The 27988-nt window shown below is 40.4% G+C and overlaps 2 protein-coding genes across 4 annotated transcripts; one reads left to right on the top strand and one right to left on the bottom strand.

Moving 5' to 3' along the window:
- Window positions 1–684: 684 nt before the first annotated feature.
- Window positions 685–13088, bottom strand: nup58 (nucleoporin 58). 3 transcript variants are annotated; one of them, XM_082546550.1, is made up of 14 exons: window positions 12643–13088; window positions 11931–12091; window positions 11810–11842; window positions 11418–11696; window positions 11105–11273; window positions 10908–10973; window positions 10469–10643; window positions 10020–10099; window positions 9648–9766; window positions 9341–9423; window positions 8974–9175; window positions 3551–3634; window positions 2714–2812; window positions 685–2281 (listed from the first exon to the last, which is right to left on the bottom strand). In XM_082546550.1, exons 1-14 carry the CDS (start codon window positions 12720–12722, stop codon window positions 2112–2114), a joined length of 1800 nt encoding a protein of 599 aa, XP_082402676.1. In that variant the 5' UTR covers window positions 12723–13088; the 3' UTR covers window positions 685–2111. The 3 variants fall into 3 exon arrangements, with proteins under 3 accessions (XP_082402676.1, XP_082402677.1, XP_082402678.1); XM_082546551.1 differs by lacking the exon at window positions 3551–3634; XM_082546552.1 differs by lacking the exons at window positions 2714–2812; window positions 3551–3634.
- A 2230-nt stretch (window positions 13089–15318) lies between these two features.
- On the top strand, window positions 15319–27785 carry mtmr6 (myotubularin related protein 6). Its single transcript, XM_082546682.1, has 15 exons — window positions 15319–15557; window positions 17714–17845; window positions 20979–21141; window positions 21281–21438; window positions 23697–23825; window positions 24761–24895; window positions 25072–25204; window positions 25326–25435; window positions 25551–25676; window positions 25763–25812; window positions 25907–26000; window positions 26087–26193; window positions 26508–26642; window positions 26736–26862; window positions 27050–27785. The coding sequence occupies exons 1-15, from the start codon at window positions 15534–15536 to the stop codon at window positions 27404–27406; spliced, it is 1980 nt and encodes a 659-aa protein (XP_082402808.1). The 5' UTR covers window positions 15319–15533; the 3' UTR covers window positions 27407–27785.
- Window positions 27786–27988: the final 203 nt, after the last annotated feature.

Raw genomic sequence — 27988 nt, 5'->3', positions numbered from 1 at the left:
CATAATTTAGAACTATTAATGGAATATTTACACAGATATACAAAAGGGCATTTTCAGCAGAGATCAGTGTTCAAACAGCATACTGTGCTCCCTCACCTAAGTTTATTGTAGTAAGACTAACTGATCATTGGGAAAATACCTTTTCCCTCATGTTAGTTACGCTAAAACCTGTCGGTCAAATTGAATAAATGATACATTTAATCAGATATGTGTTTAGAGGAATCTTTATGGGTTTTATTACAGTCTCAAAACTTTAAACATAAACTTTCTTTTGAAACTGGTCACTGGCTTTAATATTTTTATTAAGATAAAATTTAACTTTAGATAGAAAAGTGGAAGACCAAAGTAACACTGCAAAAGGACAAACACGTTAGTTTCGAGTTTAGAGAGACTGATGTACCCTCAGAAGGCCTCTTAGGTCCTGACTACATTATAAGGAATCTGTAACCTAGACTGTGCCTTTTTTTTTTAAAGGAACAGTAGAAGTTAGTGTGAAAGCGTTAATTTTAGGGCAACTTCCCAAACTTTGGCATTATATGGCTTACAGCCTTGAAAGCTTCATAGTACAATTATGTTGTCACAAACAGTCTGGGTTAACTTTGCTTCGTGTGATGACTTGAAAATATATCAGATGCGGGAAGAGCTGCTGCAAAGCATGTGACATACAACATATTGATGACAGAGTTTTTCCTGTGTCAACACACATTTATTGAAGTGATGCCACAAACAGGCAAAACATCATATTGGAGATTTTATTATTAAACAGCTTTTAGAAAATTCAGGATTCCACAGACTGTGATTAGAAAATAATAACAACAACATGGACAATTTAAAAAACAAACAAAAAAAAAAAAGCAGAATATCTGACCCCCGACCAGCCCCAGTACTCAAAGGAAATATGATCAGACCAGAGAGACAATTTCATACTTGTGTGACAGAAACACATGCACATTCACACAATCACCGTCAGGTCACATACACTGGAAAGTGCAGATTTGTTCTAGCACATGTAGAAACTGAGCAGGTACAATATGCATATGAAATCCCTTTCAAATTCAACCAACTCAACATCTAATGAACTCATGTAATACGAAGAGCACAAAGTTTCGAATCTCAAGTTCTTGCAACAGTACACAGGGGCAAAACACCAAAAACCATAATGTGTCTAAAAGTAATTAATGAGGATGGAGTAGCAAAAGAAAAAAAACAAAACACAGGTTACATGAGCTAGATAATGGGCCAGCTCAAGGTTCTAGTCCACTTTTACCTCTCAAATCTCATATCTTTCTCTACTTGATATAAAAATAAAACTGTGCTTCTCAAAAAAACAAAAAAAACAAAACAACAACCCTGGACGCTCCGGAGCCTATAAAACTATCTAGGATGTAATATTACACTCCTTTGATACTTCAGACGGAAACTCTGCCACAAACATTGCTCCATAAATCTTATCTGATCGTTTCCTGGACGATCCTTGGGCCACGTGATCATTTGGGAAGCGCTCGAGTGCATTTCTGTGATTGACAGTTTGTGGAGCACAGCAGAACCATTTCAAAGCATTAAAAAAAACAAACGGAAAAAACGTTGTCTTATAAAATGTTCTGGCTTAAGCAATTTCTCACCAGTAACTGAGCAATTTGCAAGTGAGCCAACAATCCCAAAAGCATTGTAGCACCACAGACCAAAGTGTGCAGAAAGAAAAACATTCTGAAGCAATGCAAATGAGCTAAATCCATGCTTAAAATGATATAAATGCTATTTTATCCTATCTTTACATGCCGCTGCCTACTGTATTGATTTGGGTCCTCCCTTCTTTACCAAAGGCAAAAGTAATCACTGCTAAAAACAGAGTCACTCGTGTACTTCTGCTCTAATTTCTGTAGTCTAATCCCTCTGCAGAGTTGGATCCAACAGGAAAACGTGAATGTGGGTAAATTAAAAAGAAATGCATGTAGAAGACTGGACAATTCAGAATAGCATATTTCCTCCGTTTTGGTTGGGTAATGGTCATTTTAGCATCGTCTTCTATGCTTTTGGGAGATCAAGCTGTACTTGCTACAAACCCATAGCTGGTCAGCTGCTCAGTAACATGCGTCTATCATTTCCCGTTTCTATCTCTTGCCCCTTTTGTTACCAGCTGGGGGCTTCTTCAACTGGAGTAAGGGTGCTGCTGTGGCAAAGCCTCCAGGAGGTGGGTTAGACACGCCAAATGTCAGGCCGGCAGAGGGGTTGATGCCAGGGTTGCTGAAGTTGAAGCCTGAGCTGTTGGTGCTACCAAAACCTAGTAAAGCAAGACAAGGAACAAAAAACAAAAAACAGTCAAATACGAGAAAAACAAAAAGATAAAACATGAATAACATGAGGATTTAGAAAATCTGGTGTCAGAAAAAGGAAGTTCAAATGAAATTCAGAGGTTTTTTATAAGGATTTTGCCATCCTAGCTTAAAACCCCCAAGATTCTAAAGTGCCAACACACACAAACAAACATATATACACATAACTGTATTTACCCACTGCTGGGACGTTCATTATAACTTTAAAATATGGATATACTAAACTTGTTGCAGTTCCATTTACATTACACTAATGAGACACAGTTACAGCTTAGACCCTTTCCAAACTTTATACACTTAGCGAGCTGAGCCTTTATTCTTTGTTGCCATCATGTTTGGTGGCCCAGGTGTTAAGGTGCTATATACAGCATGTATTGTACCTGCACTCAGACTGCCTCCTGTGGGCTTATTGGTGGAAGAGAAGGCAAAAGAAGACCCCCCAGTCCCCACCCCACCAAATCCTGGCCCACCACCAAAACCTGTGGGAGAGAGTGACATGGAAGTCAGACTGGTCTAAGCACACAGCCTAGACTAGATACAAAAACAAGAAGCGCCTCAGGAGTTACACACTGGCAGGCATTAGCAGACAAAAGCAAGCAAAAAAGAAAAAAAAAAAGTCATAAACTAATCCACAGAGCACCACACTTGGCTTAACTTCTGACCGAATAATGCAGAATCAAACAGGACTCACAGTGCACTACACCGCAAAGCAAAGGCCAAAGGAAGAAAAACGGCAGATTTCACCGAATACCCAAACTACGAGAAAACAGACAATACTTTTGAGTGCGCTCAGACCACTTGCTTCCACACTCTCAAGTGGATTTGCAATTTGACATGCCCGTATTTTAACACCACAGCGTTTCGCCGTGACAGCTGAGTGAAACTGTTTACCAGGTAACAACTGTACGATAGGATTGCAGTTTTTGTGTGTGGTGTGAACGCACTTGACTCCTCGCAAAAGGCAGAGCAGAAAAGAGAAACAGCTAAGCTCTGACTGCACCACTCTGTCAGACACATACACACCAGCTGCTTAGTCTGTCATACAACCAAACTCAAATACATTTTCTTTAAAAACCCACTTTGATTTAACCACCAGGTAACATTAGGGGAAATGGCAAAGTATGCAGGGGTCTAGCAAAAAATAAAACACACGAGAAAACAGGGAATATTCATTTAAAAAAAAAAAAAAAAAAAAAAAAAAAAAGCAGAGGTAATACCTCCCAGGGTAGAAGAGCCCAAGCTAGTGCCCAATGCTGAGGCAAAGGGGTTTCCAAACCCTGCCCCCAGAGGCGCCTGGGTCCCTAAGGCACAAAGAGAGAGCACAGGCTTTTACTCTTCTTTTATGTGAGACAAAAAACACAAAGTAAACTGCACTGCTGTCACGCTGACAGCTTTATTTTAGCTTTAGAAACAAGTCCTGCAGTTGATTCAAATAAAATATGATAATCTGATCTAATGACTGCGCCGACAGAGGCATCAAAAGACTACAGCATCTAATTAACTGCAACCTCACATGAGCTGAAATATGACAATAATTAGGCAACGGATCAGGCTTTCACAAAGTACATATGAATATGTACTATCCTGCTATAAAGGCTTTCAACTATAATATTCCAGCTAATCAGCAGCGCATTTATCACTGCTGGCAAGCTGGGAGGGAAAAAGGAAGCACTGCTAGTTCTTTCACTCAGAAACTTGTCTTGTTTTCTTTAAGCGTTCTCTTTTATCTTATCAAATTTGGGAGCTTTTCAATTAGTCTACATTCTTAAAACAAGTTCAGTGAAAAAGAAACAAGGACAAGCGTTTCTTTGTTTAAAAACCAATTTATTTTCAATTAAATATGCAATTCCACTTACATAAAACACAAACAAACAGTTTGGAACAACAATTGGCTGTTAATTGCTAAGTGCTACTGCATTTGACAAGTTTCCAAATTCAAGATTTCTGAGAGTGAATGAACTAGCATACCTTAATTTAAAAAAAACTTTTTAAAAATGCATCACACAATTACTGAATATAGCTTTAAAAGGCACAACATATTTATAGATTAAATATACTGTATCAACAGGCATTGGATATATAAGATTAAAACACAAGGTTACAGGTAAAAGCACTGGAGAATTAGATAAGAAATGTGAAAACGGCATTCATGGCTGCCTTTGAGTGTAAACTGGTCAAAACAAAGAAAATCAGTGATTTGGTAGTTTGCCTGTGAAAAACAGCGTGGTCAAGTTTTGAGTCATGCGTCCAACATAAACTGAAGGACCTTTGTTACGTTCGTTTAAATAATTTTACACCGATTATGAAAACAAAAGCTCCATTGTAAATTACTATAAGCTACAAATCCGTCTTTGTTGGATCGAGTCTGACTTTAGAGAGAGATGACAAGCTAAAACCTGCAAGAGATTGATTTTTTTAGTCTAATTTCAGATAACTAACAGTAAATTCTACTGGTTCCAAAACACCCTGTAATAGTCATGCCTCCTGAACGCCACTAGCAGGGGAAAAAACAAACAAACAAAATACTAAACACTATAAATGACAAAGAATATGGAAATGTTTTGGAGATAATAGCAACATTCAAACAGTCAACTAATCAGGCCCATTATTGTGAACTGTTGTGCTCAAGCTTAACACACAGAAAAACAAAGATACCAAAAGGTATAATTCAGATTCATTACTGAGCATCTCAGGTTCATGTAGGCAAATTGTGACACTGGTAATCTACCTACCATTTTAAAAAATAAATAAATAAAAAGTCACATTAATTCCTTCACTTCTTTTATAAAAGGAAAAAAGAGGTAAATGGGAACAGCTGTTATATTAGCACTCATGAAAATACAGCATTTGCATACACGTTACTGACAGTGAGAAGATACCAACTAGAGAGTATTAATGTGGTTTAATATCCACAATTACCTTCAAAGTCAAAACAACTTTGACAGACCAATAATTATTACATTATTTAATAGTCATTATTGTGCCAAGTGAGACTGTAGAGGTGTGGAAGACGATATTTTAAAGTGTGAGCAAAACTGCACAGAATGTCAAATTCTGGATGAGTGTGGACTTCCATTAAATCCTACAAAAACAAACAAAAACCTAGCGTTTGATAAGAGGACTGACTGTCCAAAAGCAGCAGTGTTTTCATTAGCAATTAATCATTTAGGTTGTTTTTTTACCCATACACCACCGTAATCAGCAGCAGTATGCCGATGATTACTGGAAGTGGGTTCAATGAATTCCTGTTTGTATCGCGACATGTTCAACGGCAGTTTTCCAATCTTTATTCCTCTGAGTGCCAATACTGCTGAGCTCGCAGCGCTATCTACAACAAGCAACGCTGTATCCTCAGATGAGAAAAATGGTGGGAAAATAAACTCCCCTGTACAATCAAGACACACAATATGGCCATACAGACCAGTTTCTTTTGGCACTAATGTATCTCACTGGTACTTATGGACCAGTGTGAGCAGCAACAAATTGTTCTCTTCTGAACTACCAAACAGTTAAACCAACAAGAAAAGTAGACTTTCTACAGAATTGAGAAGCAAATGTCTGTACAACATACCATCGCCTTGGATAAAATACCTGAAATCACAACTTGTGAACAGCTCTTTAGCTCCACATTTTCTCTGAAATGAACTCTATGTGAAATGATCCAGCCCTGTTGCACTGACAGTAGCCCTTAAGTGAAATCACTTTCATCAAGTTACAGTGGTATGGCCTTTATTAAAACCAAACCAGCCAAATATATCAAGGTATTGAACAGTGAGATAATGCACACACTTACTGTCACTGCTGACAATTCATTATCCAAATGATCTGTCCACATAAAAGACCAACCTCAGCTCCTTGTTCACAACACAAACACACTGAGAACACTGCTTCATTTAGGCCAGTAAGTGACCGGGGCTTTTCACCGTTCTCAGCCTTAGTTCCACTAGAAAAAAGTACATTTCAGAGTTATTTTCAGTCCTGAGTCTTTTGGTACCTTAACCCAATGTCCATGGAGACAGAAATCTGAACAGTGTAGGCCCATTCTCATCTGGCATGTGTACAGGTCGGATGTGAATCTACCAAAAAACAAACAAAAAAAAAACAAAAAAAAAAACCTACTCCAGCCCACTGCATCTTTAAATGCTGTGATACTGATCACCCTCCAACATGACATTTCAATAATGACCCAAGTTTAAGGTTGACCTATTATATTTCGAGCTCTACTTAGATTTGCATGACTCACGTCCCCTCAGTTCATCCACTGACTGAAACAAACCTGTTTTAGCTCCTCTCTCTTCAGTCAACTTTCTTCTGATTGGCTGCCCCTTGCAAAAAAAAAAAAAGCTGTGAAAAGCAGGTGGGTGGGGCTACTATAACCATATTAATGATAATCCTTTGTTATTCAGTGTGTGAATGTGAGAGTGAATGAATAGAGGAATTGTAAAGCGCTTTGGGTGCCTAGAAAAGCGCTATATAAATGCAATCCAAACAGTGTCATGAGTTAAGAAAAAAATATTAGAAAACTTGCATTTAGAGTTCTGAAGGCTGAGTGTTTGGTTTGCTGGGATTACTTGTACACTAAACTCATTTTGAAACTTTCAACATGTTTAATATGCAACAACTAAATGAATCTAAACAGGTCACCTTTAAGCAGAAAAAATAAATATATAAATAAATATACTAGCCTGCAATTAGGCTTAGCAGAAAAGGTGGGAGATTTGCTAAATAAAGCAATCAATTACCCTAGCCAAAAATAATTTACAAACCCGACTCATGTTAACCTCATATACTACAGCCTTGTTGGATAGCTAGCATACCCAGAGCACAAATGGATAAAATGAACAAGTGATCAAAAAAAATTATTTGATTTTTAATGAAATTTAAAAAAAATCTTAAGCAGGCACCGAGGTGGTGTGCACTTCTACCACACAATAATAACTATTGTGGCTTGTGTGTTAAGTTGTTGTTATTTTTTCTTTTTCAGTAAACAGTGGCTAAGGAATGGATTAGTTAAATAGTCCCATACCTACTTGGCACATAGTTAATTAGTTTAGGTGTTAACGTACAACTCCATCTGCATACCCAAATAAGTGTTCAAAAGTATGTGAAATATTCATTAAAAATGGAAAAATTAGCAAACATCTGGTGGGCAGCAGATCTGATAACAGTCAAAGCACATCTCATGAGCTTTGTCAAATGAGTAGAGATCAGACTAACATTTTTAAACCAACCTGCCTTTACATCCCATCAACCTTTGAAGTTACGTCAATAAAGAGACTGCAAAAGCATGCTACCGTAATATATAGCTTAGTGTGTTAGTTGTATGCAGGTACCCTGATGTGCCAGTAAAAATGGCTTACAACTCAAACCAGATGTTGCAGTAAATATTCTTAAGGTTATGTTGGCTGTAGTTTAACAAAACTGAATTTGAGTCCTTGACTGCTCAGTATAAGAGTCTCATTTAGATATTTTAGGATATAAGCTCCTACAAAATGCCAAATCAATTTCCAATTAAACACAATGTTTAATCCGTGTATTTATGCCTAATACAACGTACTTAATAGTATTTTTTTTGTTACTGTCAAAGAGTAGAAAGAATTTGACAAACAGCATGACAGTCAAACTGTAAATGTCATTAGGTTAAGGTTATTTAGAGAATGGTTTCTCTAAAGTGAATATCTGTGTCTAAACTAGACTTTTTACTTGTAAGACCTTGGGCAACAGAAGCTTTGTGCTTGAAGGAACGGTGGGGATGACAACTTTAATATATTCTCTTCTTATTTTACTACCCTGTATATTCAGAGAGGAGCATGTTGATTCGGTGTCAGATTAACTGGTGTTTCCCACACGTCTGAGATATCATTCGGATTTAAGATAGCTGGGGCTACATTGCCATAGACGTACACCAACTCAACGCCCAGACTGACGTGACAAAAATCTAAAGATGCACCACTACCTGGACTAATCATTCAGAAACCACAAAATTCGCAGCAAGTGCATTAATTATCCTAACTTCATTACACAACAACCTCAACTGAGTACTAGGCTCACTTTTAGCATTGCTAAAACAAAACAAAACCCAAAACTGAGGTTTAGAAGTTTCCAGATTCAAAACGAGATTGCTCGACTTTTTCCACCACTGTGCATTTTCCCCAGTGATGTCAGCCATAAAGCTGTTCTGGTATCCCATTAGAGAGGGCACACGGAGGAGGAGAGAAATTAACAGAAGGGATTTGGTCTTCATTTTGCACTGGGGCCATCTATTTAATGTCCTCACTCTTGAATTGTAAGGTGCATAAAATAAATGTTCCCAACCCTTGTACTGAGAGTCAGAGACAAGACGGTAAGGCAGCACAAATGTCTCCTGTTAAAGTTAAGCAACAGATTTCTCTCATTTCTTCCTTTCTAGCCTCTTTTCATTCACTACAGAAAGCACAGATACCTTAACACCAGATAAGGCTGCTGTTACTTTTGTACTTTTAATCATCCTCTCTCACCTTTTGAGTTATTTGCTACCAAAATATGTTAAAAGCACACTGATCCTGTCTTCTCCACAACTTGCTTTTATTATTGATTCTCCTTCCTCTCCTTCAGTCTCCTAACAAAGGAGAAACTTGCTAGAACTTGTAGGCAGTCAGACCTGGAGTTGGCTGCTGTTGCTGGGTCAATGTGGCTGCCATGGCCACAGCTGCAGCATTGGGCACACTGGAGAACGGAGCAGGCCCAGTAGTGACTCGCGGCGTGCTCTGCCATTTCCTGTTAGACACCCGTTTGGACTCAAACACATCCGTGGAGTCTTCCAGGAAGGCTCTGCGGTAGGAGAGGTACTGATGCTTCAAAATCTATACAACAAGACACCAGAGAGAAAGACACGTTAAATGAAAACGCTACAACTGCCTCGTCACCCAGTCCTATACATTATTACACATTACATTTCAAGCAATGCGAATGAGGATCTTTTTATTATTATTATTAACATATGTAAAAGCAGGAGGGAATAAACTGACCTTGACATTCTCATGGACAGACTGGAGCTGGGCGGCCTGTGCGACAAATGTTTGATACAACTTCTGCATGGCCAAGGTCAGATCTGTAAACAAAAGCATAAAAAAATGTCTGCATAAATATTTGATGTATTTTAATAAAACAGGGTGGGTTACAGAAAAGAAAAGAACCAGAAACTGTCTTTTTTCTCTTCATCTTGAATGCAAACACATCTGTAGCCTGTTTGTTAATGAAACATGTAACACTGTGATCAAACCGAACTTTAACATGAACAGAATTACGTTAACAGCCAGACAAATGTGTTCTCACCCTGAGGAGTGATGTGAGAGCCGCTGCTTTGGGTTGTCAGGTGGTTCTCCAGCTCCTCTATCTGCTGCCGGTACTGCTGAAGCTGCACCTCAAATTGCTCTACCAGGCTATGGAAATAACTACACACAAAAGGGACACATATTTTAAATCTCAGTACATTAAGCAATGTTCATTATTAACCTTTTGAATCAACTATTAAGAGAAGCTTTTTGACAAAAACATCCACTGGCCAAGTGTATTTTTTTATTGCTGTCCTATGATATTAAAATGAAATAGAGTCGTTTGAAACAGAGTCTATGAGAACTAAAGGACTGCAATAGCACACATTGACCTTGGATTTACTTTCTGACTTTCATCCAATAGCTTACTTACTCTGATGGAGCCGTATTCTCGTGCTGAAGTCCAGGGGGGGTCTTTTGTGTACGAAGTGCTATGTCAGCATTTTTCAACTCCTTAGCAACAAAGGAAAGAGGAAAGTCAAACATCTAGAAAAAAAAAAATCTGTGAGATTTCCAAGGGAAACTTTTTCATATTTTTAGTTTGTGAGGTATAAGGAACAGGAAAGGTTAACCCACATATTAAGTTCATCTGAAGTCCAATTTAAAATAATTCTGTTTATCTTAGGTACAGCTACAGATGTTTTGGGAAATGAACACTGATACTGGACTTCCTGACTTATATATTTTGCAACACTGCATACACTATATATTGTGTATCCACTAGAAGTTTGGAATGCAAGTTTCTGATTTACTGACTTTCTAATGACAAATAATGTGCATCAGAAATAGACACCTGTGTCAACATAAGTACACCGTTTTTACCTGTGCCGTCTCCAGTTTCAGTTTGTCGATGGCCAAAGCTTGGCGCTGCAGACCGCTGGCGCTGACGGACAGAAGCTGTTTGAGGCTCTTGATGTCATCTTGGACTTTAGAAATGGCTTTTGATGACATTCTGCTTATATCCTCCTGAACTTGTTTTTGCTCTTTCACAAATTTTCTGCAAAAGAATTAAGAAAAGAAGGAAATCACTTGTAGATGACATAAAAGCTCTCTGATAGATATGGCAAACTATCAAAATATGCTTTCAAAGTGCTACTACTCAAACTATATGTATGCATCTGGGATTTTACACAGAATGGGGACTCCTAGAGACCTCACCAGATAAAATTTGGGTTGGGTCATACTGCTGCATTCAACCTATTAAACACCCGATTAAAAAAAAAAAAATTAAAAAATAAATAAATCACACAACGATACTTACTGAAAATTTTCAACATCCTGACAAATAACTGGGGGCAGGTTCTCATCTTTTAGAGCTTTGCTGTCCCTGAGGGTGAGAAAAAGTGTTTTTCATCATTAGAACAGAAAGGATAGTCGGTGCTAAACATTAACAGCAGAGTGAGACATTAGACATATTCCATAAGACAGTAAAGGACCGTGTTGGTCAGCAGGACGTACTGCGCATTGGCTCCAGATGATGTGTCGCTCTTATTCTCAGAAGAAGTGCTGAAGTCGACTCCACCCAGGCCGATACTCTGAGCAGGAGCTGCTGATGACGCTGTCGAGGTTGCCAGCAGAGAACCGAACGATAACCCGCCTCCTGCACCAAGAGTAGTCTGACTCAGACCTGCGGCAAGAAATAGTCATACAGTTTATAGAACTGTGACAACTAATTAAAACGAACACTCTGTAATTCAAAGCATTCACTGTACTCCCACTTGGCCATGTATTTAACACATCAGCTCTGTAAAGCTGACAGTTTGCCTCTCACCTGTAGGCACAGTGCTGGAGAAGAGACTGCTGCCTAGTGATGGACCTGTTAAGGCTGCCGTGGTGGTGGTCGTAGCTCCGCCGAGACCGAGGGCAAAGCCAGTGGCTGTAGGCTGCTGTGGAGCAGTGGAGGTCAGGACAGAGCCAAACGTCAAGCCTGTCCCAGCAGCGGCTGTCGAAGAGGTGCTAGTAGCTGTGAGGGAGAATGGCGTAGCTGAGGCTGTGGGCTTGTTGAAAGCCAAGCTAAAGCCAGTGGTGGCAGCTGTATTGGCTGGGGCACCTGAGAGAAAGTAATTGTTTATTAAATAAAAAATAAAATAAAAAATTCACAATCATTACCTGTTGTTCAGAAGCTCTTCAACTTAAAAATACCCCAGAGAACCCCAAACATACCTAATGTGAGGCCTGTAGTGGGCGCAGCAGCACCTGAAATAACACAAGGTCCCAACATAAGATGGGCAGCTGGCAGAAATATCACAAATACTTTTATTTCTTTATTATTTTGCATTCTTACTTGAGGCAGGTGTATTGAAGGAGAATCCTCCAGCAGGTTTCTGAGCAAAAAGACTGCCTCCTAGGCCAAGAGACGGGGTGCTGGTGCTGGTACTGGGGGTTGCACTTGCTGTACCCAAAGGTGTACCAAAAGAAAAGCCACCGGTATTGGCCGCAGGAGCACTTTCGAAGAAAAAAAAAAAGTAATATGTTTAGGCCCATACATTCTTCTACAATATCTGCCAAGTTTCAAACTAATAAAAGATTGACATTGTGTTATGGTTACAGTACACACAGATTAACAACTAGGATTTTGTCGAAGAAAATACACAGGGTCTTAAATTTCTATATAGAAAACCTAAATGGTGATAAGTGCTTTACAGATGGATGGTAATCCCAATCACATTATTACCAGTAATGAACTAATTTCCCTCTTAAAAAATAAAAAGTAACTACAATTACTATAGCTTAATTGTCACTTCAAAGACTTCTCTTGGCAGCCCGCAATTTGCAAGAGTTCACTCTGCAGTGCGTGCATGTGCAAAGTTTCAAATAACAGAGTTTACAAATGTATCTAATTAAAATGCTCATCTATAACCCGACATTGCTGAGTAGCTCGGGAAAACAACGTACCCAGCACTGACTTTGAAACTCGCAAGCCGTATCTGCTAACGCCAAGATACCTCTGGTTATGCTAGCGTTAGCTAAGTGGGCTATCTAAAATTTGTCGTTACCTGGTTGCGGCCCCAAATGCGAATCCTCCACCTGTGTTGGTGGACCCAAGAGTTCCCGAACCAAAGTTAAAGCTAGACATTTTCTTTTAAAAGGCACGGTGTCAACACCAATCGGTTGTGGGCTTAGCTCACTTCTGAAAACATCACAGCTAATACGACAGTTAGCTTAGACGCCCGCGTGAGGGCCGAATCCGCGGTCCCGTCTTCACCAAAACATACTTGAACTCATCAGCTCTCTCACTAAATCCCAAAATATTCAGTTGCCACCTGTTATGTTTACACAACCTGTTCCTCTGCTTCTATTTCTTAAACCTGACAATTATCGCAGGGTGCATTCACGCATGGTGTCACTTTTCTTATTCCCCGCCTGGTATATCCTAAATGCTAGTGCATTTTGGGTAGTGGATTTCCTTTCTTTCAACTACATTAACCGTCATCCCCGCAGATTTTGCGTCTCGTGATGTGTCACGCATGCGCATGGGATTAAGTCTGGCAGTCCTGAGCAGCGGATGTATGTTGAATCCGGTGTTTCTTTCAAAATAAAAGAAGCAGCTACAGACTATAATAACAACGAAGAACGGCTCAGAGTACATTAGTGTATTTGCAAAGCTGAGTATAACTGGTTGCACAATGCTGTTTCAAAATTGTCATTGTCTCTGTGAGTTTAAATAATCTGTTACTTACCTGATAAACGAGCAACAGTTCCATTATTCTGAACCCAGGGCGGATGAATGGTTCACAGGTTTGTATCATTAATAGTTTTTGGTAACCTAATAAACCTAAAAAATTATGAAAATAAATATGTTGCAAATGTGTTATCTGAGTTTTTCCAACATTTATTGCATTGTTCCACCTTTTTTGACCCAGAAATGTTGCAGACCATCTTTTGCAAACTCTGAAAAGTATATTTTATCAATATTAATATCAATTAACAAATTAACTATTCTACATTCTACATTTCTTATTATAAAACAGCATATAAAAATATTAATACATGTTTCAGCAGAGATTTATTCAGATCTTTTGACATTATGTTTGGGTTCTTTTTTGTTTGTTTTGCTCTCACTTTGATATTTGCTAGATGTAACCTGTGTACAGTCCTGAATTTCATCCTTTTTTAGAGGGTGCCAAGAGGAACTGTGGCACTGCATGAGGAAGTCAGCAGTGGCAGGGAAGTATGTGAGGCTGGTGCCATACATTTGTTAGGACAGCAAGACAGTGGTGAGGTGTGTGGTAGGCAAGATGGAACCTAGCGACATGGAGAGAAGATGTGATCTGGAGAGAAGAGGAATGGAAATCAGAAGAAACAAGACAGAAACTGTGAGAGTCAGAGGGAGACATTTGGAACCATAAAGCTGCAAGGAACAGAGGAATGATAATGAAGTTGGATGAGTTTACCTGAGGTCACCCATCCGAAACAATGGACAGATTTAGAGATGAGATAGTCTGAACATGTGCAGAGGAGGGATGCTGTATCTACTGGTGAAACGATGTTGACTATAGAGGTGGCTGTAGCTCAGGTGGCAGAGCAGGTCAGCCACTAATCAGAAGGTTAGTGGTTCAATCCCAGGCTACCAAATATCCTTGGGCAAGATACTAACCCCATGTTTGCTTACTGGTGGTGGTCAGAGGGCCAGTGTCCGGCAGCCTCGCCTCTGTCAGTGCGCCCCAGGGCAGCTGTGGCTACAATGTAGCTTGCCATCGTGAATGACTGAATGTAGTGTAAAGCGCTTTGGGTCCTTAGGGACTGAGTAAAGCGCTATACAAATGCAGGCCATTTACCATAGAGCTGAGAGGGACAAGGAAAGAGAAAAACTTCAGAGGGGGTTTGTAGATATAGTGAGCGGGGCATGCAGGGGAGATGATCCGCTGTGGTGATCCCTAAGAATTTAGGTAGTCAAATGGCGACCCAATCTCTCCAGAGAAGAGCACACTATATTTGCTTTACTTTGACAAGTAATCATGCCAATAATTATTATAGGTTGTAAGTTTTTTGTTATCTTTTATCTTGATTTCATTTTAACTTTGCTTTTCATTCAGTTAGCTTCAGCTAGTTCCCAAAGTAGGTTTGATGGTTTCAGTTCAGTTTTTATTGTTTGGAAAATGTTTAGTTTTAATCTTTTGAAGTATTATTGTTTTTAGAAAATATACACTAATCTAAATCTATTATTGTTTTTTTAATTAACTAAAGCGTTTTTCACATATAGTTTAAGTATTTAGGTTGTTTTAATTCTGATTACAGGCAGCACGGTGGCACGGTGGTTAGCACTGTTGCCGCACAGCAAGAAGGTCCTGAGTTCAATTCCAACATCAGGCCGGGGTCTTTCTGTGTGGAGTTTGCATGTTCTCCCTGCGTGGGTTCCCTCCGGCTTCCTCCCACCGTCCAAAGACATGCAGCTTGTGGGGATAGGTTAATTGGATAATCCAAATTGTCACTAGGTATGAATGTGAGTGCGAAGTGTTGGCCCTGCGACAGACTGGCGACCTGTACCCTGCCTCTCGCCCTATGACAGCTTGGATAGGCTCCAGTGCCCCCCACGACCCTGAAAAGGATAAGCGGAAGCGAATGGATGGATAATTCTGATAACTTCAAATTGCTTACAAACTCTGTCCTACAACCCCAACCACCAAAACAGTAAAGGAGTTAAAAGTTGAATTTGATCCCGCTTTTATTTTGAAAACCCCCACCTCAAGTGCCGACGTACTTTGCGCAAGCTTTACGCGGATGGAGTGAAAATAATTGACAATAAACACATATCGTATGCCCCCGAAAAAGTGAAGGAGTCTTGTGCAGGAGTCGAAGCTTTCACATCATCAATGATTCATTTCAATCCGGAAGGTGTCGTTTGAAGCTTTGTAGGCGCTGACAGCTGTTTCGACCCGGGGGGAAAATGGAGCATATCCGAACGCCAAAGGTAGCTAACGTTTCTTGCTAATTGCAAATGGATGGGATACAGTCGGCAGCTGGGCCTTGTCTGTTTGCGATTTTGTTGGAAGGCTCGAGTCAGGCTCCGTTTTCTGGCCATCAGTGTTCAGAGTGAATTTGCGTGAATCAACGTTATAGCGTAACGGCTAGCAGGTGTCGCCAACGACTCCAAATGTCAGCAGACGTGGCGAGCATCAATGAGCCGTTTGTTTTTCCCGTTCATCAGGAAGATCGGCTTCCTCTATCTAATTTTACTACTTGCACGCTCTGCTATTTATTGCGACAGATATCCACCGTCAGTACAGTCATTGAATTCAGTATGATTGAAGAAGCAAGGAAAAGCCGGGCCATATCCAGCACAGACTCGCAGGGCTGACTTGGGCTGTACGTCAAATTGGGCGATCGCAGTTTTATCGTAAGCATAAAACGCCAAAACAGTGAGCTCACTGCCTGGGCTAAATCACTCCCAATAGACCAGATTTAAAGGAAAGCAACCAGCTGAAAAAGGCAAGACTCGAGGAGTGCTGCAGTACGAGTTTAGCCCTGCCAGGCCTGTACTGCTAGAAAATATACTGCTATGTGTGTGCACAGCAGTATATGCAAGAGCTGATCCTTTTAACCCTTAAATCATTGATCCTTTCAAATCTGATCTGCAGCCACTCAAAAACAACCAACAACCGCCAACAGTCCTAGTACATACTTCATAATCTTCATAATTCCTTTTAGTCTGCCATAAGGTGGCTCAGTGTGCTTAATTTTATCTAACGTCTCTGTTTTTGATCATATTAGGAAGCAGTATCACACGATTCTTGAGGTTCAATGACAATTGTGCTATTTGTCAGTGGGAAAAAAAAAATGCTGAGATCTGGCATGTAGACAGACGGGGAACACCCATGCAGAATGGGTGTTCCCCATTTTTCTCCACACCTCTCAGTGGTTTGTCTGGTTTAAAAGTCGGAGGAGATTATTATTTGCTGTTATAGTGTTTAAAACAAACAACGAAAACAAGCTGCTTGTTGTAGCAATCAGGGTAGTTTAAGTTGCATAGGCATGTAACAGGATGAAACACAAATCCTAACATTAACTTCCCTATAAGATGGTATGAGGTCTCTGTCCTCCTTCTCTCTTCCCTTTCTCTCTAACCTGCTCTCAAGCACACGCATGTGGGCACACACACAAAAACAACTGACTTCCCGTATGTTCCAAGAAGCTGACTTATGACAGAGCCGCGACCCGCAGGTTGCTGAGCGACTGAGAGAGATTTGATCATCATATCTCAGCAAACGGAAACAAAGTGGAGGATGTCTGAGTCAACCGGAAACAGCTAATGTGATGAATCATGGATTCGGACAGCTAGTGCTAACAGCACTGCACAGTCCAAAAATCAGTGACTTTCCAAATGCACTTTGGCTATAGAGTGAAGGTGACAGGAGCTTTTATTTTGATATGTCTTGCATCTGTGATGCAGAAGGCAATAAAATACCGTAGATGCAACAGTGCAGAGCAAAGTCCAATGGTGATATTATTTGTTTGTTTTATATTGTTGTAACATCAGTCTCATAAAGATCTTTAAAAAGATTGTGCTGTATAAAACTGGTTTTATTCATTTATTTATTTTTTCTAGGATGTAAACCAGAAGCACATTAAAGGTTTTTTTTAAAACCTGTTATAGCTATTAGACCCAAGCCTGTGTGAAAACTCGTGACTTGAGTAAATATATTACTCATTATATCTGCTATTCTGTTTGGGCGTTTGTGGTATTAGTGCAATCAGTTGCTACACTTTCACTGTTGCAGCTACTGAATATAAATTTTTGAGAAGGAAGTCAAAACAAAATGAACTGTGTTTGACTTTAAGCTAGATAAGATTGTTTAATTAAGAGGCAGGTGGTTTGTTTATTAAGGCAGTGGCAGCAAATGTCACTTGTGACTGCACTTATTAAAATTAAACTGGCAGCTGATAGTGAGGACCAGGTGGCCAGGATTAATTGGTGTGCTAGCCAGAACTGGTGCCAGTAATTTTTCTGTCAGGTGTCAACCCTGCTCGCAAGATGCCATCTCTTGTAGTCTCAGTGTATCCAGCAAGAGAAGCAAAGGGTGCTCCTGATTATTTAGATATTACCATTATGTGCATCTGTTTTTGCAGGTGGAGCAGGTGCGGCTGTTGGATCGCTTCAGCAACAAATCCGTTCATGGCACTCTGTACCTCACAGCCACGCATCTCATCTTTGTGGAGAGCAACTCTAACAACTCGGCCTCTGCTGGACATGAGGTCTGGGTGAGTAGTTTTGTGCCAACTATGCTGCCCATTAATGCAGGTTTCAGAGTGCTTGCATATGGATGTCACCTCTGCGAATACACTGTTGTGCAGAGGCATAACTGGAGGATAGCAAGTGCTCACAGAACTTTTACCTCCTGTTGCCAGTTTTCTATAAATTGATGATGCAGTTTCACACAAACCAAGTGTGCTCTTTAGACAATTTGGGCCTGTTTTTAGTCTAATAATGAATATTTATTACCCTGCAAATGTTTTTAATACACTCCTGTTTTAGCTCCTAGCCTTCATGCAGGTTTGTTCTGTGTGTGTGGTTTAAAACCCCCTTTTTCTAGGCTTTGTGTTTAGGTGTATGATTCTTGCTGGGGTTCAAATCCTGAACGAGGCCCCAATTGTTATAACCTGTATGTGTGTGACATAATAATAAATTAGGTGAGTCGAAGTCAGTATCAGCAGTGTAAAGTGGTGCATGGATAAGCTGGCAAGTGTATGAGACCTGGTGTGCAAGGAAAAAGCAAGTTAAGATAACCCAACGAAAGAACCAAACGAGGATGCAGAGGCATGAAGACAGCACAGGCACCATCACAGGACTGGAGTAAAGCACCAACAGGAGTGGAGACCGGCAAGACCTAGAGAGGTAGGGTCTTAAATAGCATCTCCTGAATCTCCACCCAGGCAACTCATGGAACCCAAAAACCACACATATGCAGAGCAAACCCGCATGAAGGCCTGGGGCCATAACAACTCCATCACTGAAGGAACCGTTGCAGTGCAATATTGCCATTGGCTGGTGGCAAAGCGATTCCTGTAGATGCCAAGACCTGGGTGGCATATGTTTTGAGCTCTCAAATCAAAACCAGAGGAATATATGCAAATGAAGGGCAAAACATACAGAAACTGGAAGTTCTGCCACATAAAGAACCATTAATGTGATCACTACAGGGAAGCCTGCAACCAGACAGTTTGTTTGCATGCGATTTGGGAAGGAGAGAAAGATTATGAAAGTTAATGTGTGGTAAGAGGAAGAGATAGAGTTTCAAAATGTGCACACGTAGTATTTGTCTGTGTGTGTTTTTCTTCCTGCCCCTGAAAGAGGATCGCTGTCAGTGCACTGTAAGAACTAGGTTAGTAACATCTAGCAGCAGCATTCTGGTTTGCTGATGGACTTATTTGTGCTGCAGTAGCGGCAAAGTGGTGGTGTTGGGTTATGCGAGAATTATGGGCGCGTGTTGCAATGAGCCTAGAGCAGGCACTGAAGACAAGAGGCTATTTAATATTGAGAAATTAGCTGCAACCGTTTAGAGCTCAGGATTTCAACACATGACTTGCAAGATTTTATTTCCTATATTGAGTTGTGATTTGTCAGAATGACTTCATAGCATCAACTAGCCCGGTTTAGTTGGTTTTACATTGTACAATTGGCATATACATACTTGCTGGAATGGTATTACTTCTGAGTGTGCACAATAGTGTTGCGCTGTATGAATCCTGTTTTTTTTTTTTTTTTTTTTTAAGCACTAAGTATTTAGTGACTGGCCTACATGCCTTGTGCAGCAGAACCTGGGCCGTGACCTCTTTCCCACCATCCTTCCTGTTTTCTGTGCATTACTTCCCTATGTGTGTCTGGCTCAGCGCTGTGTGTGCTGTAGAGTAATTTCAAAGTAACCGTTTGTGGTGTTTGTGTGTATCATAAAATATTAAACAGCATGTGAGTTACTGCCTTTCTCAACAACTGGTGAGATCAGCAATTAGCCTGTGTGTGTATGTGCACATGCGTGTGTGTCCCACTAGTCATTATCAATGCTGATCCATGTGCATCTTTATGATTTCTCTTGGTTGTGATACTCAAAATGCACTCATGAATATGGTGATGTGTGGCATCTGACTCTCTTGCCCTCTATACTTCTGGGTGATATTAAAATAATTCATGACTGAGCTGAGCTTTTTATAGCACTCTTCTGTTTAAATGCATGCTCTTGAACCCGATTCCCCCCCCCCCCCCCCCCCAACTAGATCCCTTTAATATTCCAAATCTTATCTGTTCTTCATTGTATTCATATTGCAGATAACACTCTCACTGTCCACTCGTGTTCATTGATGCAAATGTCTAGCCAGCTAATCACAAGGCAGCAGCTCAGTGCATTTTGGCATGTAGGATTGTCAAGGTGGGCTGCTGAAGTTCAGAATGAGGAAGAAAAGTGATTTAACTGACAATGAATGTGGTTGATGTTGCCAGATGGACCGGTCTGAGTATTTCAGAAACTGCTGATCTACTGGGATTTCTCCTCAAAGCCATCTCTAGGGTTTACAGAAAATGGTCAGAAAAAGAGAAAATATCCAGTGAGTAGCAGTTTTCTGGGAGAAAATGCTTTGTTGATGCCAGAGATCCCAGAGGAATGGCCAGGCTGCTTTGAGCTGATAGGAAGGCAACAGTAGCTCAAATAACCGCTTGTTACAACCAAGCCGTGCATCTCTGAATGCACAACATGCGACTTTAAAGCCACAGCAGCAGAAGACCACACTGGGTACTACTCCTGTCATCTAAGAACAAATAACTGAAGCTACAATTCACACAAGGCCACCAAAATTGTACAACAGAAGACTGAAAAATGTTGGCAGATCTGATGAGTCTGCAGCATTCAGAGGGTAGAGTCAGAATTTGATGGAAATGACATGAAAGCATGAATCCATCCTGCCTTTTATCAGTACTTAGGCTGGTGGTGTAATATTGTAAGGGATATTTCTTGGCACTTTGGTCCCTTTAATACCAACTGATCTTCATTTAAACTTTGCAAGTCTTTAGTAGTTCATTGAGCCTCTTTAAATATGAAACTATTCTCTAAACTGAGGTTCCTAAAGAGTAAGGCTTTAATTTTGACATACGTGTTTTTTAAAGTGTGCATATACAATGAGTCCTAGAGTTGAAGAAAAACATTTGTATAACACACACAAAATATATTAGTATGTGTGTATGTTTTGTAAAATATAAAAACAGCACCAGGCTTTATTAACAATACGCTAATGTCATTGTTGGATAGTGTACTTTGTTTAAATTAGTGTATATCGACCCAGCCACTGTAAATCACCAGCCTCTCTTTTCACGTCTTCTTTTTGCCTCCTCTTTCCTTGTCTGCAGATTTTGCACCATCATATAGCCTCTGTGGAGAAGCTGTCCCTGACCACCTCTGGCTGTCCACTGGTAATTCAGTGTCGCAACTTCAGGGTGGTTCATTTTGTTATACAGAGAGAAAGAGACTGCCACGACGTCTACAGCTCACTGCTTCGTCTTCTACGGCCAGGTCAGCTTCGCGTTCTATTCGCTTTGGGCATTTCTCCTATCCACTTAATGCCTAAACAGAGATACATTGACATATTAAATAGTGCTTTCTCATCTGTCTGTGTTTAATGGGTTTCTCTCTGTTTTTCTTCTCTGCGCAGTATGCTATGAAGAGCTTTATGCTTTCTCCTACAACCCCAAACAAAATGACCAGCAGCGAGAGGAAGGATGGCAGCTCATCGACTTGGGGGCGGAGTTTGAGAGGATGGGCGTCCCCTGTGACCAATGGCAGCTCACTGATGTGAACAGGGACTACAAGGTAGGTAGTAAAATCCAACAAAGTCCTCTGCCCACTATAAACTGTATTTATTTACAGATTCTAAACATTGGTACCATCACTGTGATAGTAGTAGTATTTGTGATAGTATTGATATATTATTTACTATAAGTTGACTTATAGTATTTCTGTGTATTGGTCATTGCATGTCTGCATTATGGCTTTAAAAGTGCCAGAAGAACATACTCAGAAAGGGATGTAACTCCAAACGACCTCTGTAGCGACTGAGTAAACACAAAAGAGGAAACGACTGTGACAATAACTGGATTTATTTAAATGGATAAAAAACATTCCCGCCATGTGGTCACAGCAGATGGCAAAGTCCATTAGGCTGGCCTCTGCACTTAAACCAGCTCCACCTTCAGCTTCCTCTGTTGCTTAAACAGGGATAGGCTGGAGCAGCAGATGAAAACAGAAAAAAAGAATTACTGCAGCTTGTACAAGTCACTGACAAAATCATGTAAACCTAAAATGTGCAACATTGTTTAGTCTTTAGCTTAGTGTCATAATGTATTAAAACAAATTAATCCGAATAATTAAACTAATTGATTGTCAAATAACTTAATTGCAAACGAAGTTAATGTGAAAATGAGGTGGGCGTATGAAAGCTTACTCTGTATCTGATTTAAACAGATGAATATTACCAGAGTATTTCAGTTGTGTGGTTGTGGACAGCACCGTCACAGTGGTACAGTCTGGATTAGGGCTGTTGATATAACATATATATCGGATGACGATATAAAAACGTCTATCGTATCATTTTACGCTATCGTTTGTTTCGTGGTGTCGCAAAATAAACTGTTTACGGCAATATTTTTTCATCGTTTTGATGGTCACTGTAGTGGCTATATTAATTTCTTAAAGTTCTCTTTCTCTTATATTTTATATAACCACACTACAGACGGACAAGCGCCTGTTTTTATGCGTTGTCGTTAGCAACAACGACGGTAACAGCATCGGTGTCCGCTTGTTTATGTTCCTCATAAACCTTTCACAATAAAGCTCAAGATCCTGTTGAGACTTTTCAAAATAAACTGAATCACGTGAAAGAGCAGATTATTTACGGATGAGAATTAAAAAAGAGCCGCCAGGTGCTAAAAAATAAACCTTAGACTTAAACGTTAGAACAGGCTTTTCCCCCCAGCACGCTGTGTAATAAATATTCACAAAGAATACGGCGGCTGATACAACTTATGTCTAAAAATGTACAGTTTCATGCATCGGTTAAAACACTCGACTCCAGCTACATGATGCGCAGCTGGAAACACTTCCCGCAAGACGAGCTGCCCGAGATTCACAGAATTTACAGAAAATGTTACATTTTTGTGATTTATGTCGTTATCAGGACGATAGAATTCTTATATCGGAATATGAGATTTTGGTCATATCGCATAGCCCTAGTCTAGATTCAGCTGGCATCCAAGTGATATCACACAGGCTGTCATTATTTGGGTTTAATGACAGCCTGTTAACATTATATCCAGGGGTGCACATAAGGGGTCCGCAGGTGCGCATTAGCTGTCAAAATAAAAGACGCGCACCAGATAAGAAGTTGCAACGCGCGTTTGCGTACATAAGATTTTCTGGAGGAGGACAGACATAGGTTTAGAACTCTAAAAGCTGTCAAAAAAGCAAGCTCCTTTAAGCAATTACTTTGGTGTTCCTCCACCTCCAAAGAAATGTCAGAAGGAGTCCGAACCGCAAAAGAAGCGCGTGTTCTCGGAAAAGTGGTTGCAGGAGGTGAGCTGGATTCAAACAAATGATGAACGCACAGAGATGTGGTGCCGTGAAAATCCCACTCTAGCGGACAAAAACAGTGCTTTTATATGTACGCGAACTCTCGTTGCAGCTTCTTATCTGGTGCTCGTCTTTTATTTTGACAGCAAATGCGCACCTGCGGACCACTTATGTGCACCCCTGATTATATCACAGAAACCAGTTCGACGTTACCACATCTTAAACACTGTGCGCTGTGGTCCAGAAGAGGGTGCTGGAGCTTCACTGTTAGTTAGCTCCAGCCTTAGTGTGATGGACTACAGAGTCTTTGAGTCAAAAGTAAGAATTTGTCTGTAAAGAAGAAGAGCAGATCCCTGCTCACAGGCAGACTGTATATCATGTGCCTTTATAGATTGTAACATAGTAGCACGAGGCATTCACAAGGTACTGCTGTCTGAACATGGACATTAGTACATTTTTAATTCTTATTTTAGTTAATGGATTTTGTTTGTGACTTTTTTCAGGTGTGTGAGACATATCCACGGGACCTCTATGTTCCTGTCACCGCCAGTAAGCCTATCATTGTGGGGAGCTCCAAGTTCAGAAGCAAAGGACGCTTTCCTGTCCTCACTTATTTCTACCAAGAGAAGAAGGTACATTAAAACTGTGACCATTTACATACGCCAATATTTGTCTTTGGTCCAGTTTCTTTATTTAGCTCTCCTTGGCAAGTTGTTGAGTAGTTACTGAGCAAGATCAAAGTCCAAATCTTAATATTCCTAAGGCAGTACAAGCAAAATGGAAATGGGATTGCTTAAATTGAAAATAGGGTCAACTCTCTCGGTTATATCGAAGTGCAAATATCATGGGAATGAACCAGTGGGATTATATATTAACACGTGCAAAGTTGAGTTGCTTGGCCAAAGGTGGATTTACAGCAAAGCTCATAAAATGTCTAACACGGAAAGGATTTGTACTCCGCTTAACAAATTTGCATGACATCTGCTCATTCGATTTTTTTTTTTTTTTTTGGTGTGTTTGTGTATGGATGGAAATTTTGACCTTTCGCTGGCATTAGAAGAAACATCACCACATTACAGAAACGATTAGTAACCAAGGGTCTGTGAAATTTGATGGAATAGCTGCACTTTTTTTTTTTCTTTCTTTAATTTTCTCGAACAAAACGTCAGCATCGCTGATGAACAAACCTTGCTTCCAAAGCAAGCGAGGGAAAGAACTCCCACACCCGAAATGTGCAGCATATTTTGAATTGTGATTTTCAGGTTAAACAACATTTAGGTGGGATGAGCAGTTAATGACCTAACATTCTGGGGAATCTTATTGTGTCAACTAGAAACACCTGACTTTTAGGAAAACAATGTAACTACTCAATGGCATTAACATCTAAGTAGTTACATTTATGGTGTTAGGTTAACCAAAAAAGTTTATGAGACTCATGTAGTTGTTCCATTATAGGCAACCATTAGAAGGAAGTAACACAGGCTCAGGTGTCCTGGTTTTAAGGTTATATTTAGATTTTTTTTAATAACTTCTCGTTTTTACCAATGTACTCTCTTTACCCTGACAGGCAGCAGTGTGTCGTTGTAGTCAGCCTCTCTCTGGGTTCAGTGCACGATGCCTCGAGGATGAGAGCATGCTGCAGGCCATCAGCAAAGCCAATCACAACAGCCGATTTCTTTATGTCATGGATACCAGGCCGAAGGTAAGGTGGTGACGGCCAGGCAGTTTCTCAGAATAGCAAGCGTTGTTCATTAACTTTTAAAAATTTCTTGTATGTGTAAATGGGTTCAGCACTAAATGAATGTACTTTTGAAAACAGAGTTCAGAGCTCAAATGTGTTGTTGTTGTTTTTTTTGTTGTTTTTTTCCTGTCCTGCAGCTGAACGCGCTCGCTAACAGAGCAGCAGGTAAAGGCTACGAGAATGAGGACAACTACTCCAACATCCGCTTCCAGTTTGTTGGCATTGAAAACATCCACGTGATGCGGAGCAGCCTGCAGAAGTTGCTAGAAGGTTAAACATCTGCTACAGACAGAGGATTTTAAAAAAGAAAGAAAAGATGTTTACAAAAAGGCTTTTTTTTAATGAATGTCAGTCAGTGCACAGTTAATCTTAAATTCCTTTGATCCTTTAGTGACTGGGACTCGGTCACTTTCCATGAGTGACTACCTGGTGGGACTGGAGAGTAGTGGCTGGCTTCGGCATATCAAGGCGATAGTAGATGCTGCTGTCTTTCTCACCAGGGTAAATGTTTTCTGGTTATACTTCTTTAACTGTATTCTGGTGGAAGCTGATAAAAAAGTCATTGTTGTTTTAAAAACCATATTTCTGTGCCATCTGTCTGTTCTCTTAATCCCAGGCGGTGACAGTTGAAGGAGCCAGTGTTTTGGTTCACTGCTCAGATGGATGGGACAGAACCGCCCAGGTCTGCGCCCTAGGGGCGCTGCTCATGGACCCTTACTATCGTACAATTAAAGGCTTTATGGTACCAGCCACAGACGCGTGATGTTGAACATGCAGATACTCAGATGCTCCATGTTCTCTACTCTTCACTCTTTGTTTTTCTTCTAGGTACTGATAGAGAAAGATTGGATCTCTTTCGGTCACAAGTTTGCAGACAGGTGAGGTTTCAACTGGAAAATGTGAAGCACTGCATTTGCTCCAGTTCACAGTCGCAAGTTCATATTATTCTATACGTGGATTGTATGCTCTCAGGTGTGACCAACTGGACGGGGATCCAAAAGAAGTGTCTCCTATTTTCACTCAATTCCTCGAGTGCGTCTGGCAGCTGACTGAGCAGTTCCCACAGGTGAGTGGGAGAGTGCAAGCTACGTGAGATTTATATTTATTTCCTATGGTTTTTTTGCTTTTATTTATCCACAACTCTCCGTTTAGGCGTTTGAGTTCAGCGAGTGGTTCCTGCTGCAGATCCACGAACATGTTCACTCCTGTCAATATGGAAACTTCCTTGGTAACAATCAGAGGCAGAGAGAAGAGTTGCAGTAAGTCAAAAACACAGATTTATGTAACTGTTGACGGTTGAAATACTTTCTAATGTCAACTGTGAAATCTATCAGTCTGTCAAGACAATCTCTTTAAAAGATCTGTGCGTCAAGAAAGCCACACCTGGATTTGTTGTCACTGAGTTTGCAGATAACCAGAAGTGATAAAAGACATATAATGTGTAATCCTTCTTTTTAGTAGAAGACAAATAGATTAATTACTATATTGTGAGCTTCTGTATGCGTGTGTGTGAACCAACCATTGGACTATGTCGATATGCTCCCATGTGTCTAACTGCTGTTCTGGGTTGCAGACTAAGAGAGCGGACTCACTCCCTGTGGGCATTTCTAATGAGCGAAAAACAAAACCACCTGAATCCGTTCTACAGCCCTGCGTACTCCGAAGCACATCCTGTGCTCGAGCCCTCCACCCTGCCTTATCATTTCAAGTCAGTACAGCTTGCTCCCCTTTTGGTTGCTGCTTATATCTAGAAGTAAACCCTAAAGGATCTTATCTACATGTGTAACATTGTGATCACCAGGTTCTGGAGGAGTATGTACCATCAGTTTGACCGATCCATGCACCCTCGTCAGTCTATCCTGAAAACCATTTTGACTCTGAAGGAGAACAGTCGTAAGGCAGAGAGCACGCTGCAAGCACTGGAATCTGTGAGCACATTATTGCATATTGTCATATTCCTAAGTTTTAAGCTTGATCTTAATTTTGAGTATTTAAATGACTGCATGAGTATTTTTAATATATAGTATTTACAGTATAGTATTTGTATTTGAGTATTTAGATGTACTTTATATTTGGAATATGTTGTTTTATATACTTAACTGTCGTATCATTCAGAGGCTGCAGCAGCTTGGTGTAGTCCCGGTTGCAACATCCGACCCCCCCGCACCTCCTCCCACAAGAGATCAGCTCTCCAACTCCCACAGCCTCCCGCCACGTCCCGACTCCCTCATTCTGGGAGCGCCCATCAACCACAAAGAAGTGCAGCGTCACGAGGAAGAGGATGAGCAGGAGGAGGTGGGTGAGGAGGCCACTGAGAGCACAGATACAGAGCGGACAGTAGAGGGCAGCAGTGGCACCGAGAGCAGGAAGCAGAGTTATGGAGAACTGGAAGGGACGTATAACAGTGATCTGGTCAAAGAAGAGCCAGCTGTTGTCAGCCTGGAGTTTGGTGTAGCACGTATGACCTGCTAAAACCAAAAAAACAGGGATTGTGAGAGACTGAGGGACATGAGCAACTAAGTAAGAGAGCATACTGAAACTGTGTGTGTGTGTGTGTGTGTGTGTGTGTGTGTGTGTGTGTGTGGGTGTGTGAGAGAGAGTGGGAAGCTGTTGCTCTGTGTGGATTATGTGCCGATTTACGCATTGGTCCTGAATGGGCTGAATGGATGAAGTTGTGTGTCTGTATAGTCTAAAATCTCTATGGAAAGCCTCATTATTATGTCATATACTGCACTTACAGTGGGAAAAAAAAAAGCTTGTTTTCTTTTTTTTTATTAATGAATGTTGAAAAAGCACTATAAAAAATTAATGAATCGGGTAAGAAAAATAAATGAATCAAAAAACAAAGAAAAAAATGTCGTGTCTTGTAATTTGTACAGTCACGTTGTGCATTTTTGAAATACATGGCCTTGATATTCTTCACACGAAAATGCAGAAAATCCCAGTTTTGGCTCATGAAATGTTTCATTTCATCCAAAGGCTGAAATCCAGCCTAATCTGATCATGTTGGTGAGCTGACATTCCTCTGGTCTGAGTGATTTAAAAAATAAATAA

This window comes from Aulonocara stuartgranti (assembly GCF_965226115.1).
Source record: "Aulonocara stuartgranti genome assembly, chromosome: 9".
In the NCBI taxonomy this organism is placed as follows: domain Eukaryota; kingdom Metazoa; phylum Chordata; class Actinopteri; order Cichliformes; family Cichlidae; genus Aulonocara; species Aulonocara stuartgranti.
Note: the sequence above shows the minus strand (reverse complement) of the source record. Positions and strands in the feature narration are given on the sequence as shown.

Bases quoted from the DNA above. Each gene is read 5' to 3' on its own strand.
- nup58 (XM_082546550.1), bottom strand. From the start codon at position 12,722: ATGTCTAGCTTTAACTTTGGTTCGGGAACTCTTGGGTCCACCAACACA. The intron at 2,813-3,550 runs GTATTACCTCTG...TCTCTCCCACAG, and splicing joins GGGCTCTTCTACCCTGGGAG to GTTTTGGTGGTGGGCCAGGA. The intron at 2,282-2,713 runs GTACAATACATG...TTGCTTTACTAG, and splicing joins AGGAGGCAGTCTGAGTGCAG to GTTTTGGTAGCACCAACAGC.
- mtmr6 (XM_082546682.1), top strand. From the start codon at position 15,534: ATGGAGCATATCCGAACGCCAAAG. The intron at 23,826-24,760 runs GTACATTAAAAC...TTACCCTGACAG, and splicing joins ATTTCTACCAAGAGAAGAAG to GCAGCAGTGTGTCGTTGTAG. The intron at 26,863-27,049 runs GTGAGCACATTA...CGTATCATTCAG, and splicing joins CGCTGCAAGCACTGGAATCT to AGGCTGCAGCAGCTTGGTGT.